Source organism: Salminus brasiliensis, chromosome 11 (genome assembly GCF_030463535.1).
Source record: "Salminus brasiliensis chromosome 11, fSalBra1.hap2, whole genome shotgun sequence".
Taxonomy (NCBI): domain Eukaryota; kingdom Metazoa; phylum Chordata; class Actinopteri; order Characiformes; family Bryconidae; genus Salminus; species Salminus brasiliensis.
In genome coordinates, this window is record NC_132888.1 from 18,977,675 (window position 1) to 18,991,451 (window position 13,777).

The 13,777-nt window shown below is 40.1% G+C and overlaps 1 protein-coding gene across 2 annotated transcripts in view; it reads left to right on the forward strand.

The window, feature by feature from the left end:
* The first annotated feature begins 4,108 nt into the window (after positions 1-4,108).
* ulk2 (unc-51 like autophagy activating kinase 2) overlaps positions 4,109-13,777 on the forward strand; it is a 35,993-nt gene continuing 26,324 nt past the window's right edge. Inside the window, exons 1-3 of one of the 2 annotated variants that reach the window (XM_072692075.1) lie at positions 4,109-5,392; positions 8,810-8,902; positions 9,723-9,764. In XM_072692075.1, coding sequence (XP_072548176.1) covers positions 5,303-5,392; positions 8,810-8,902; positions 9,723-9,764 — 225 coding nt within the window. In that variant the 5' untranslated portion in view covers positions 4,109-5,302. The remainder of the gene's footprint in view (positions 5,393-8,809; positions 8,903-9,722; positions 9,765-13,777) is intronic. The other variant, XM_072692074.1, reaches the window with a different exon arrangement.

A 13,777-nucleotide genomic window follows, 5' to 3' on the forward strand; every position in this document is an offset into this window, starting at 1 on the left:
GAGGGACTAAAGACTGTAGACTGAATCTACAAATCTAGCAATTTTATTTACTATCTAAAAGAGAAGGGGTTTTATACCGGCCTATAAAAAGGATTCACCCTTAAGGATGTTTTCTTCTATTATTGCTTTTATAAATGGAATCATGTTCATTATCATTTGGCGCTTTTTAAAAAAAAAATGTTTTACAAGAATTTACAAAAACCTATTTAATGGCAAAGCAAAAACAGAGCACATTAATGTCAATGAAATACAAATATATCATGTAAAATAATTGCATAAATATTCACCCCTTTTTAAATGATTCACCTAATTCAACAGGGATCCAGGCAGAGGGCAGTTGCTAGCAGTCTCACAACTGGTGAAATGGAGAGCAGCTGAGTGCAGTGAATGTGTCTCGTGTGACTGTAGTATAAAGACACCTGTCCCTGGTTAATCAGCATGTCTGGCCGCTAATACAACAAAAAAATCCCCATGTCACTAACTGTGAGACTACTAGCATAACTGCCTGGACCTCTGTTGAATTAAATGAGTGACTTTAAAGAAGGTAAATATGAATACACTCACTTACACACTCACACTTATTTTACATTATATATTTTACATTAATATGCCAAAGTATATTAATTATGATTCAGTTCAAATAATTATGATAAGTTATGATAATTAAAAGGTAAATAATCCTACTGATGATTTTAGATATCTGTGTGCTCAGATAATCACATCCACCCTCTTTATCTGCTTCGGCTACTAAGTGTCTTTATCTCCACTTCGTACCTCATGCCCAAACCCCAAGAGCTAAGGAGGGGGGGGAACGCTGGCGTGAGTAACGTGGCTGTGGCTTTTCAGCCCTCAAAATCATCTCTACAGCTTCCAGGCTCGGCTCACCCGTCTCATAAATAGCTAGTCCAATTTTGCTCTATTGGACTCCCAGCCACAGATGGCTTCCAGAGATCAAACTCACAATCTCCCAATGATCAGGCCACACTTAGACAGCTGCTCCACTTGGAGGTTTCGTATTTAATTGTTCCATTAAGTGTCCCACTTGCACAAAATAGTCCCATAAAGAAAACTGCTATCTCTAGCTAATTGCATCTATTAAACTCATGCTTAAATGCTGTGCTTTTGTTGCAGCTAATAAAAATATCATAACAATGGAATGCCCTGTTGTGACATGGTTATTACAAAGTCGAATGTTTAATAAAACTGATTGATGAAGGCAGTTTAATGGTCATTGAATTATGTTTAGGGTATACATTTAGGGTATAAATCAAGGTCACCTTTACCTTTACCTTTACTTTTAAATCTCATCAACTGCTCCTTCGTGACTGAAATCACAGCCGAATCCGAATCACAGCTAGGCAGATAACTCATAACACATCTGCACAGCATGTCATTATATTATTTTGTTGACTGGATGAGAAGGGTTCTGCAGATATTTACTGTATCTCTGAACGCTGAACACTGTTACTTAGCGGTGGTATGAGTCAACACCAGCTTACTGTTACCTCGAAAGTTTCTACCTCTCCTTTCCTTTAGATTAGATTAGATTAGATCCTTCCTTCCTGCTGCCGTCAGACTACACAACCAGCACTGCTCCCAGCGGACCACATACACACACACTTAACTACACACACATGTTCATGTCAGGGAATACTATGTGCAATATCCCACCCCCATGTGCAATTAAGAGTCTTTTGCTGTAAATAATTTTGTTTATTGCTTTTTTTAATTCTTATCTATATTGTGTGTATATAGTGTAAATTATTTATTTATCTAAATTTTTGTAACTGCGTGTCCTGCTATCCCTTTCTGCTGTTACACTGTGAATTTCCTCACTGCGGGACTAATAAAGGATTATCTTATCTTATTAGATTCAACTTTATTGTCATTGTGCAGGGTACAGGTACAAAGCCAATGAAATGCTCTTAGCATCCAATCAGAAGTGCAAAATACAGTATTATTTACATAAAGTGCATAAAAGAAATGACCATAACAATTAGGGGTTACTGTGCGTGTGGTTTGGTATATAAAATATATATATAGAATATGGTACATAAAAATAGAGTATAAATTATTATACATATATAGAGTAAGGGAGAGAAATTAAATGATTGCACCGAGCAGCATGTCTTGGAAAAATTGTTACAGTATGTGCAATAACTACAGATATGAATAGTGCTATATGAACAGAATTGCACATACAAATAGAACTGTACAGGTATAAAATTACAGAAATAGATGTGCAAATATGAGTAGAGCAGAAATACATATACACTGTAAATTACAGTACAGTGCAGTGAGTGCAGTAATGAGGCTAAAGTGATGGTGTGGAGTTCAGCAGGGTCACAGATATTGGGAATATTTGAACTTATATAACTACCTATGTGAGTGTCCAACCATACAGACCAACTTAACACAGCACAACATCCATGTTTCATTTAGATTACTCTGGCATTAGACAAGTGAAGTAGGCCTAATTCCAGGTTTTAATACAAAACAGGCTGAGCTGCAGTTACATGTGCATGCTAAGACATTTGAAAATAATATATGAAGAAGGTTTTTTAATTAAATTCAACGTAGATGTTACAGAAATAGATGTGCATGTTTACAAGACAAGCATAGTTTTATGTTTTTTTTTTATCAGGATTTAAATCCAGGATTAAATGTATTTTATTTATTGCCTGTTATTGTCTGTGTGTTCTGTTTGTTTGACTGATATAGAAGTCCACCACCAGGTAGAGCCGCTGAGACCCTCTCCTTTTTAACTGCATTAGGGAACTATGGTCCTATTTCGTGGATCGTGATCATGTGTTTTCTAATACATTCTGTGTACAGATGCAGTTTTATTGCCTGGTGACATTTTTTTATATTGTCTGTCAATGAACATTTTGCTTTACATTTTACATTGTGAATTTACATTTACATTTTTTGACCAATTAGGTAAAATATCTATAAACAAAAACATGTAATAATAAACCGCTTTTGGATAACTTAAAATCATTGCGCAAAAAATTTTTAAAAGCACAAAAATATGTGCTCATTTACTACTTTTAGACAGTTACACATTTCTTACACAACAAATTTTGTATTTATTTACTTTTGGCAATATTTGTGTCTATTAAATATATCTAAATTTCAATTCAAATTCAATTCAATACATCCTTTTTTATTATTATTTTTTTAAACAAGGCTTCTACCATTGCTTAGGGGTCCAAACCACCAGGGGGCTCCATGTGTACTGGTTTTAATTTTCCTTTTTTTAAGCGTCAAACCTTTTTTCTTAATTAAAATAAAATAAAATAAAAATACACGTTTTAATTCAAAACTCACACTAATGCCATGTTTTGCTTCTGAGAAGGCTGGCGTTATTACAACCCAGCTATCCAATCCATACTATACTCTTAATAAAATAGCTCTTCAGAGGCTCTTTAGTAAAGACAACGGGTCTAATTTAGAACCGTTACAACACAGAGAAGCATTTGGATGCTTAAATGGTTCTCTGCCTGGTTAAAGGGTTCTTTGCATGGTTGGAAAATATTAATTTTATTTATTTAATATTTTTGCTGAGTGTGGAAAAGAACTGATTGATTTATTTGTACTCTTCTGAGGACACTTTCTCTCGTCCTGAGAAATGTAGCTATATATTTAATTTATATTAAATGTATTATATTATATGAAATTAATCTACATTTACATGGGGGTGGGGGGTCCTCACACCTCACACTTTTGACGTTTAGCATTTTATTTTAGCTCAGAAATGGAAGAATAGCCCCAAACAGACTTCACTTTCTATGCTGGCAGCTGCTGGACACACTAAGAGGTTCAATTGCAGTTTATTAGAAAGGAGCTGAGATTACATTTGTACTCAAGTTGTTTATTTATGCATTTACTAATTTCATTAGTAGCTAGTTCTCCCTTATTAGTCGCAACTTTCGGTCATTTTCTTCCCTACATGTAACAGGACATTTATGTGACGGTGGTTTCAGGCTGTTGTTGAGCTATGTAGGGACTATCCACTGCGGCGGAGGGCGGCGCACACAGACGCGCGGATGTATACGCGATTAGATGATGCTTGTGTAGTCCAGCTCTGCACTTACGTCAAGTTGAGCTACATGTACACAAGAGCCAGTAGGGGATACTGGCCCGCCGACGAACAATAAAGGCATCCGTGGAATACGGTTCCCTTTAGTTCACACTTTCCAAGGGAAACGGAGGCGTTTCTTGCTCAAACATACAAACAGAGCCGACGTTGAGCGTCTGTTGCGCTGAAGCGCCTAAGCAGGCAAAACCGTACAGTGCAGAAGAGCTGTGGCTGCCAGTGCGGACCTTACCGAGCACCAGCGCGGCTTCGCGAGTGTGGAGGATTCTGACAACAGTCCGTGGAACGGCTTGTCATTGTGACGACACCGAGCTGACGGTTACGAGCTAACGTTAACGTCAACGTTACCATCCCGTCCGTTACACCTAGCTAAACGGCAGCTTGGCTCGCTGCGTTGTCGCTGTTTACTCGTCTCGTTTCACCTCTCAGTCCATTCCTGATGACATTACCGTGCAGTTAGCTAGCTAGCATCGCTGTCGTGTATTTCGGGTTTGTTTTTGACGTTTCTTTGACGTTTCTTCTAGCATGGGCAACACACAAACGCTGCGCCTCATCATCACCGCCGAGTCCGCTAACGTTCACGTTACACAGCAGAGCCAGAGGGGTTCGCTACCTGCTTTGTCCTGTCTTACTGTGGGCTGACACCATGTAGCTAGCCTCGTCAGCCTGGGACCTGCATTTGACGACTCGTTTCGAGCGAAATACGAGGCAAGCGCAGTGGGAGGAGGTTGTAGCCAAGTGGCTTGCTAACTAGGTCGGGAAATGACAGCTAGGTCAGGAAACTAGCTAGCTTAGCCTACAGCGCTGAGCAGCTCGACCTACAGCTGCAGTGGGCTAGCTATAGCTATCCGCTGCCTTTAGCTTACACTATTGCAAAAGACGCCTATTTAGACCTATTAGTATGAGCTGCTGTGCTCATGACTCCTAAATAGATAGATTTCATTTACCACTGAAAGTCAGTCACTTTAGCTAGATATTATTATTATTAATAATTGTAATAATAATCATCATCATAATATTATTTTGAAGGCTGGAAGCTGTTTGGCACTGAAAAACTTTATAGTATTAGCTAGCTCGTATTTGGGATGAGCAGCTTCCTTTGCTTGGCTAGAGCTTGAAACTGCCCCGTCAAACAGCTCCTCATCTCGAGACTGCTCTCCTGCATCCCCCCCCCCCTGCTCCCCTGGACACACTCGGACAGCCATGGAGACCGTGGGAGATTTTGAGTACAGCCGAAAAGACCTCGTAGGACACGGAGCCTTCGCGGTTGTATTCAGGGGAAGACACAAAAAGGTAAACGAGTCTTCCCTCCCTCTCTTTCTCTCTCTGTCTGTCTGTCTGTCCCCACCGTCCTCCTCTTCCTCACCGGCCTGATTGCCCCTCAGGTTCTGCAGTGACAGCTTCGGTTTGCTCGGTGTGGTCGGTGGGCTAGATCTGGGTCCAGGCTGTTACTGTGTTTGGTGGGGAGAGCATATATGAATAAATATGAATAAATATGATGTCAAAGCTATGAATAAATGACTGATGTGAAGGCTTATTTTCTCTGTTTTAGCCATCGGTAGGGTAATGCGTTATTGTCTAACATAAGAAAGATCAACCTTTATGATAAAACGCTGTTTATTTGTGCAGCAGATGTGAAGCTTTAAGAAACCCGAGTCACTCATTCATAAAACAGCCGCCTGACGTAAGTGGGACGATCCTGTCTGCTGGGTGAGAAAAAAAAAACCTGGGTGGAGGGACAGGACCTCATTTGGCAGCGTTGTTATGCAGCCATTCATTCATTTATTCAGCTATTCAAGCATCTAAATGATGCCTGTAAATGCACGATTCACAGGAGCAGCAACTCAGGGCTTTCAGGTCAATCACAGCAAGCATAGCTTGCCTGTTCTGCAGTAGATCCTGATTCACAGTGACCGAGCAGGCTTGAGGTGTTTCATGTGCACTATATGTCCAAATGCTTATTGACAGCCCTTCTAATGAATGCATTTAGCTACTTTAAGTTGCACCCATTGCTGACACAGATGTGCAAATGCACACACATGCAGCTTGTCTAGTCCCTGTAGAGAAGTATTGCCAGTAGAATAGGACTCTCTGGAGCAGATCAGCATGAACCTGTTGGCACCATGCCTAATCCCAAGTGTGAGCTGTGGAGCTGCGTTCTCTGGAGTGATGGGGCTCCGTCCGATACTTTTGGGATGAGGTGGGGTGGTGATCATCCAACATGCTGACCTCACTAATGCTCTTTTCACTAAATACAATCAGATCCTCACAGCAATGCTTCAGAATCTAGTAGATAGCCTTCCCAGGACAGTGTAGACAGTTAACCAACCAAATAAGGATACACTCTTTTCAATATCCTTGATTTTGGAAGAAATTGTGAATGAGCAGGTGTCCCAATACTTTTGTCCATATGGTGTATATTCCTGCAAATGTTGTAAACAATACATGCGCTTCCCTTATATGTCAGTGTGTCTGCATATGAATGTATGTGGATGTATTTACAGGTAGATGGGAGATCTGCAGTAGTGCCTAGCAGCCTAGTATTAGTGGTATGGATTTCACCAGACCCTTAGCCCTGCATTGAGGTTCGGTTACATGATCATGTCTATCTCCACCTGAACCCTGAGTTGTGAGCTTACTGTACTTAGGAAAGATGCCACCACACTACACTATTCTACTTTGCGGCTTCACAATGGCAGGAAACTGGTCTCTCGTAATCCTCTACTATGCCTAAGAGTTGTTTATTATTATGTAACTACTATGAAATTAATATGTTGAGGGATGTACTTATATACAGTCGCAAAAAAGCAGTATATTCATCTGTATTTTTAATCCCATAGCATTTAATCCATGCCTTTTTATGTTACCGTTAAAAGGAGTGTTTCAAGAAGGACTCTTTTTCTGACTGATGCCTAATTGAACAAAGCGGCCAATCAAAACAGAGGCTGTTTACATATATTAGTCTTAAAGGCACAGTACCAAAAACAGCCTGTTTAACAGAAAGGGATAAAGAGAGCTTGAAAAATGGTCAGATGAACTACAATGTTTGTAAGACATACAAATTAGGGAAAACTATTGGAACTACTGCCATCTTTATTTATCATTTTGACTTTAGTGAGATCAGTTAATAATTTTAGAAGCCAGTCATGTAGGTTTAAACAACTGTGTACACACTAAACACAGAAAGTTCAGTGCTTGCTTGTGTCTTGTTATAATAGGGGTTGGTGTGGTTTTGTGTGCGTAATTTCAACTGTTTAGTAGAGTTGACTCTGAATATTATAAACCAGGCATTCTGTTAGCAAAAATGTTTGAAGTGAGCTGTCAGATATATAGATTTGTTGATGCATCAGTTTGGAAGGGAGAAGGTCAGATGCTCTTTGACCATTTGTATCCTCAAAGACCCCTAACCACAGACAACACACAGTACAGCTGAAGTGAAGCTAGGTTCTTGATGGTAGAGCTTACTTCTGCACTGTTGGACCAGCACCTTAACTGGGTGATCTTCTCAACATCATCTTAATTCACATCAGATAGCTATAAAGCAAACGATGAACAGAATAAAATGGTTTATGTTTGAATACTTACTTGTCGTTAGGGCTGTGACTGTAAATATGAACTTTGTACACAGCCTGTGTCCACTCCACTCTCCACTTGCCTTTTGGCTCTGTACCGGTTTTATCTACCTGCTCAGTTCACATGACAGACAGCTGCTCAGTCTGTATGTTCCCAATGCAGCTCTGCATCCAGATTGAGGGAATATTTACTGTAAAAAGAAACAGCACCAGTAAACCTGTAATCTACACTGCTATGGTTAAACTTTGGCTTTTAATCTACGGTTTGTGTGTGAACCGTTCCTAGTTAGCGTGAGAAACGCATGCAATGATGTCACCAACTAATCAACTACTTTATTGGCAACTATTTCGGACAGTGGTCCATTAGTTGTTGCACCCCTACCTGCTTTTAGGTTATAGTTGGGATGCTGATGTAAGGTTCATTTAGGTCAATAACTGACCTGAATGTCACTGGTGTTTTTCCACTAAAATCCAGGCTAGGTCATGCCAGGTCTTCCCTGGATTAGCTGATGCGTGAAAGATTTTACAGAAAAAAAAACTTTTTTTGTTTTTGGAATTCATCTGCTGAAAGTGGTCTCTCCCTAAGGAAATGGTCTCCCTCTGTTGCCTCAGTCATGCTTGGCTGAACTGACTTTCCACTGAGATGAGCTGAGTGATGCCTCTCTCGTGTGTGGCCCGCGCACTGGGCCGGGGCAGAGTGAGCCGCAGGAACATCTCCTATTAACCTAGATTTACATGAAACGTGCCCCTCTATTCATAGATTTCTACTCAGCTGCTCCTCTTTCTTGATCAGATGCTTTCTTAAAGCTGTTCTTTACTTGTTCATTGTTCTCTACTTAGGTTAAACATCTCTCCCAGTATCTAAAATCTCTTTATTCATGCAGTACCCTGTGCTGTATATTTACAATGGATGTTGTATTCCCATTTAGGACGGCCCTGTAGAAATCCTTTCAGCATTGCTAAAGGAGAAGACCGCTCGTTGAGGGCATCTGTGCTAATGCATAGTTACCCTAATAGCTATGTGAATCGTAATGACTAAAACTATTCTTGTTTTGTTAATTGTCCCAGCTGTCTGTCTATACATTGTGGATAGCACAGGAGAGTGATCAGTTCCTTTCTTTCTTTTCATGTCTATTAGAAGACAGACTGGGAGGTCGCGATCAAGAGCATTAACAAGAAGAACCTCTCCAAGTCCCAAATTCTGCTTGGGAAGGAAATCAAAATTTTGAAGGTGAGTTGTCTATTTATACTCAAGCTTAAAAACTGGGATACACTTCACCATAGGCAAGTCCCTATAGGCAAGTCTGTTCACTCTGCGGCCATCTTTGGCAGGTGTTTCATACAAATGAGAGCAGGCTTATTCTCTGAATGAGAAGAGACCAAACTATTCAAACCGGAAAGTCAAATTACCGTTACGAAAAGTTATTTTAAATCACTGATAAAAACTAACATAGCTTATAGCACTTGGCTTAAAAATGTGTGGAAAATGTGATTTTTCAGTTGCTCTGGCTATTGCATTAGCATAGATCTTCACAGTGAGGTGGGGTTTCTCTACTCGTGGCGTGATTGGCTTTTTTGTTTATCCGTAAAAAGACGCAATTGTTGAGATCTACGAGAACTTCAATTCTTATTTCAACCAGTGGCCTCATTTATATCTCTGACTGACTTGGCAGCATTCATAAGGCTACCTGACACCTACATAAGCCTTTTATAACAACTGACGTACATCTGCATAAACATTTAAAAAGCATTATTACAGCATATTGTCAGTTTTCATAACACTTCCTGAGATTAAATTACTACATTGACAAAAACAGCTTTGACAACAGACACTTCCTGCAATTAGCTTTATAAATGTTCATGTAGGTTTATGTCAGCTGCCATAAAAGGTTTATGCAGGTGTTATGTAATGTAGCCTTGTAAACAATACCCTTACAGTAAAGCGTTGCCAAAATATGTGTGTTGCCAAAATCAGGTTTATCACATTGTGTATTCTGGCGAGGTTCTTCAGATAGTATTTATGATCATCTGTTTTTTCTTCTTCTCTTTAGGAACTGCAGCATGAGAACATTGTAGCACTCTATGATGTTCAGGTAAGCTTGTGTCAACTGTGGAGTTAGTCCAAGTGTCAGGATGACGTTCATGCACTTCTCTGTAGCTGGACAGAAGGTGGCTGCCAAGTTCCAAAATGCCTCTTTTGTTTGCTAAATGTTTGCTCTTGTCACAGACTTGAAATAATGATGCCCCTAGACTGTGTGAGTGTGGTGTGTAACCATTAACCAAGAGATGTGACGCTCCAGCTTTACTGTTATATAAGAATGTATCCCACATGATATAACCTGACTTACTGAGAGGCTTTGGGTAGATTATACATGGTAGCATCAACATGTATTAATATTTGGAATAATGCTTGTGAAGCAGTTTTTCAAGATGATGGTACATAACGTAAACAGGAAAAAATGTTCATCTTGTATTTCGTTATTGCACAAAACTGGCGATTTGTGTTACTGAAAGGGAGGAAATGAGATTATACAGTACAGATTTGTTGGTAAATAGACAAAGTGAGTCAATTTCATTATCTAGTTAAGTCTTCACTTCAGTTCCCGGACTGCATTTCATGCAGAGTTGCTGACCCATGATAATGGTCTGATCCAGAAAGGTTTTGCCTTCTGTGGTATGGTGTGGGCTGGATGTGTGCTGCTTCTCTGGCTCCCAGTCTCAGCTGATATCTGTGACTGGATGAATGAGAGAGGATTGTGAGAGGCAGTCCAACCTTTAATGGCTCGAAGCGTGGGCTTAATTGTTCTCATCTTGATTCAGTAGTCTGTGGACTATTTTCTGTTTCGTGCTTTAAAATGAAAATAGACCCATACTTCCAAACCACTCACAATCGGAGTGTTGAGTAGTGCATACACACATGCCTTTATATATGTAGCACTCTTCCCACATAATGCACTTCCTGTCCTTATGCAACACTCCCACCTCAGACCTGCAGTGCTGAGAAGGGCCCCCTAAGCTAGGGCTTTCATCCTTTAACTCAGCCAGCGTCAGTGAATTTGTCCAGCTACCACTCCGTCACAGCTCAGCCACAGCATCTTGTGATGGAAATGGAGTCTTTGTGGTGCTTGTATTGTAATGCAGCTCTGTCCCAGAGAAGCCCCCCTCAGTTCTGTATGATCTCCTCCTGTGCAGATTGTCTGATCCAGCCCTGGAGACACATTTTAAAACACGGTGAAGGGCATGAAGTTTTTACACTGCTGGGTGAGGTAGTGTGGTTGTGTTTGGGTTGTGATGTACTGTTTATGCTCCAGCTGGCTGTTGTAGTGTGCTGCTTCTGTGTTCACAGTGAATTTAGCAGGCAACCGCGAAACAGCACATCAGCTGTTTGTGGCGGCACCACGTGTTGTGTCACTCGGCTGAAGAGCCATAAATACACATGCTTGTGCAACTGTTAGATCTGTTTGCTATTTAAAGAGCAGCACGTGAGCTTTTTATATGTACAAGCATATAAAAAATAACAGTATAATATCATTTCCGATCTTTCCATTAAGCAGAGCACGTTTAATCAAACCAGCTGGAATCACTGCAGCAGGTGCCAAAGGCGGTAAGGGACTGTCTTTGAAATGCAGACACGAAAACGTAAAAGATTCACAGAGATAAGGAGCCTGTGTGTGTTACAATTTGACACCTAGGCGAAACACAAATGTCTGCATGATTAAAATAGTAAAACCTTAACAGTGCATGGCTATAATTTGAATAAATATTTTAGAAATTTAATTGATCAAAAATGTTTTTAGTTTTTCTGTCCTAAAACTAGACAAGAACTGATGATAAATACATTATAGTGTGTGACAAATGTGACTTAATTAAATATACATTTCAGTCAAAAGACTAAGACTGAATTAAAAATCACCTCCCAAAATGAACCCTGTGTTAGAGGTAAGCTAAATTTCAATGTTTTATCGTATGGTGATGAATTTTGTTATTGAGAAACACAATATGCTTTTCTGAACGTATCTTGGATCTCAGCAGTGTTTAAGAAACACTGACCAACTGCACTTTACAGTATAAATAGAGTAATTAGTATTGTTGTAATTGGATGAAGTGCACCACATTTGGACTAAAAGCAACTGTACTAAGAATACGATAGTAATTTAGTAATACTGTAGCGTGTATATATATATATATATATATATATATATATAGTTTTACCTGAATGAACTAACTACTGGATGGTCTTTGACACTTTGTCAAATGTCTAAAGCAGGTGGACCACATGTGTTAATGATAGCCACCAGGAAAACAGTAGCTGATAGAGAGCTAAAACACACAGGCACGTGACTGTTCTTTCTTTGTTGGGTCACAGTCATGCCTCTGTGGACTGTTTACGGCCTCCTGTCACTGGGAAACGTTAGCATGATTGAGTTTCTTTCCTCCTGCCTGAGCCGCCTTATTAAAGATTGCTAAATGGTGAGACTTGCCCTTTAGCGTCTCCACCTCTCTGTGATGGAGGCTTTAGATCCCACTATGGGCTTCATTAATGTAAGCCATTTAGAGCTCAAGCCCCATGCCACCACGCTGAGCAGCTCTAGACCCACTGATAACATTTCTGTGTTTAGGAAGTGTGAATGAAAGCTAGCTTGTATTTATGCTAAAGGCAAAAAGTGCTAGCAATGCAGCTGTAGCCCAGTCCCTAAGTGACTACCTCTTCAACCAGTCTGGAGGTTTTAGAGCTAATAGTACCTTTCTCTGTGCATGGGGCTTTTTTTCTGAATGGGGCTGTGCATTGGAGGTGTCTGCTCAGCAGTTTTAATTACAGGTCTGTGCTGAAGGCTGTATGGCTCTTGTCGAAGCTCTTCACAGTCTGGAGGGGGTTTGGAACTATGTAATAACAGGGTGGTAACTGCCTCTCTTCAGCCTGCATCTGCCTTTAATGGAGCAGTTAAAGTGTTCAGATATATTTTTGTGTCTGAACACAATGTATAGAGGACTGAATGATAGCCTCGCTGGTACAGTACAGTCAATAGGGTTATAGGCTTAGAGTTAGCACTATAAATTTAGCCCTGTAAGGACTGGTATGAAGATGAATGTTTTGCCAGATATATCCTAACTTCTCCTGGAAGCGATTCAGTGCATCATGAAGTCTCAGAATTTAACATAGCTTGACTCAGTTATTAAGTGTGTCTCAGGATTGTCAGAAAATACACTTGCTTGCACAGTTGTGGAATATAGACAATAAAAACATTACAGCAAGATCTTTAGGGAGTTTTGCATATGAAAATAGCCTGCTAATTTATTTTAACTGAAACATTAGCACATTTTTTATTGACTGTTAGATAAATAGGATCTATCATTATAAGAGCAGAGCTGTGAAAAAAGCTGTTGGTATGTGTTTTTTGTTTGCGGGAACAAATGTAAAAACATTCTTAAAAAAATATTGGTGATTGAGGCCGTTTGTTAGCACATTGCCAAGTTTTTGCTTTGTAAATTCATGATTTTTCGATGCCTTGTAACACCCCTAATGAATATTATTAGAACTGATTGTAATCAGTTCTTGCCCAATGCAAACATTTACAGTCTCTTAACAATGCAGGTGGGACTTGCAAGGTTTGTTTATTTAAGAAGTTAAACAGCAACACGTGCAGCAGTTTTTCTTTAGGCTCAACGAAACAGAACCTGAACTTCCTGTTGTGGAACGCAGTGTCCCCAGCCATGAGGGGTTTGTCTTGTTTTCTCTCTGCAGTTCTTGGAAAAGAGTGGGAGGAGCTTAACTAGAGAGGCAGGGGGTGAAAATGAGGAGTGGGTTGCTAGAAAGAGGGGGAGGACCTCTTTTCAGGAATTTTTTTGCTTTTCCTAGAAAGCTGCTTGTCGGCACACGATTCAGCACATGCCATGGCTGGAGTAAAGCAGGAGGAATACTCACTCTCTCGGGCCCTCTCTGAATACACTGCATAGTTAACACTCAGGACGATGACTATCAGGGTGTGCCCTTTGGATGTAATCATTACTGAACTGCAGCAAGTCACAAGTGTTTTTGTTTATCATAGGCTTCCTTCCCCAGAGGTCCTTCAGAAAACACAAAGTGTAGGCTATGTGTGTGTGTGTG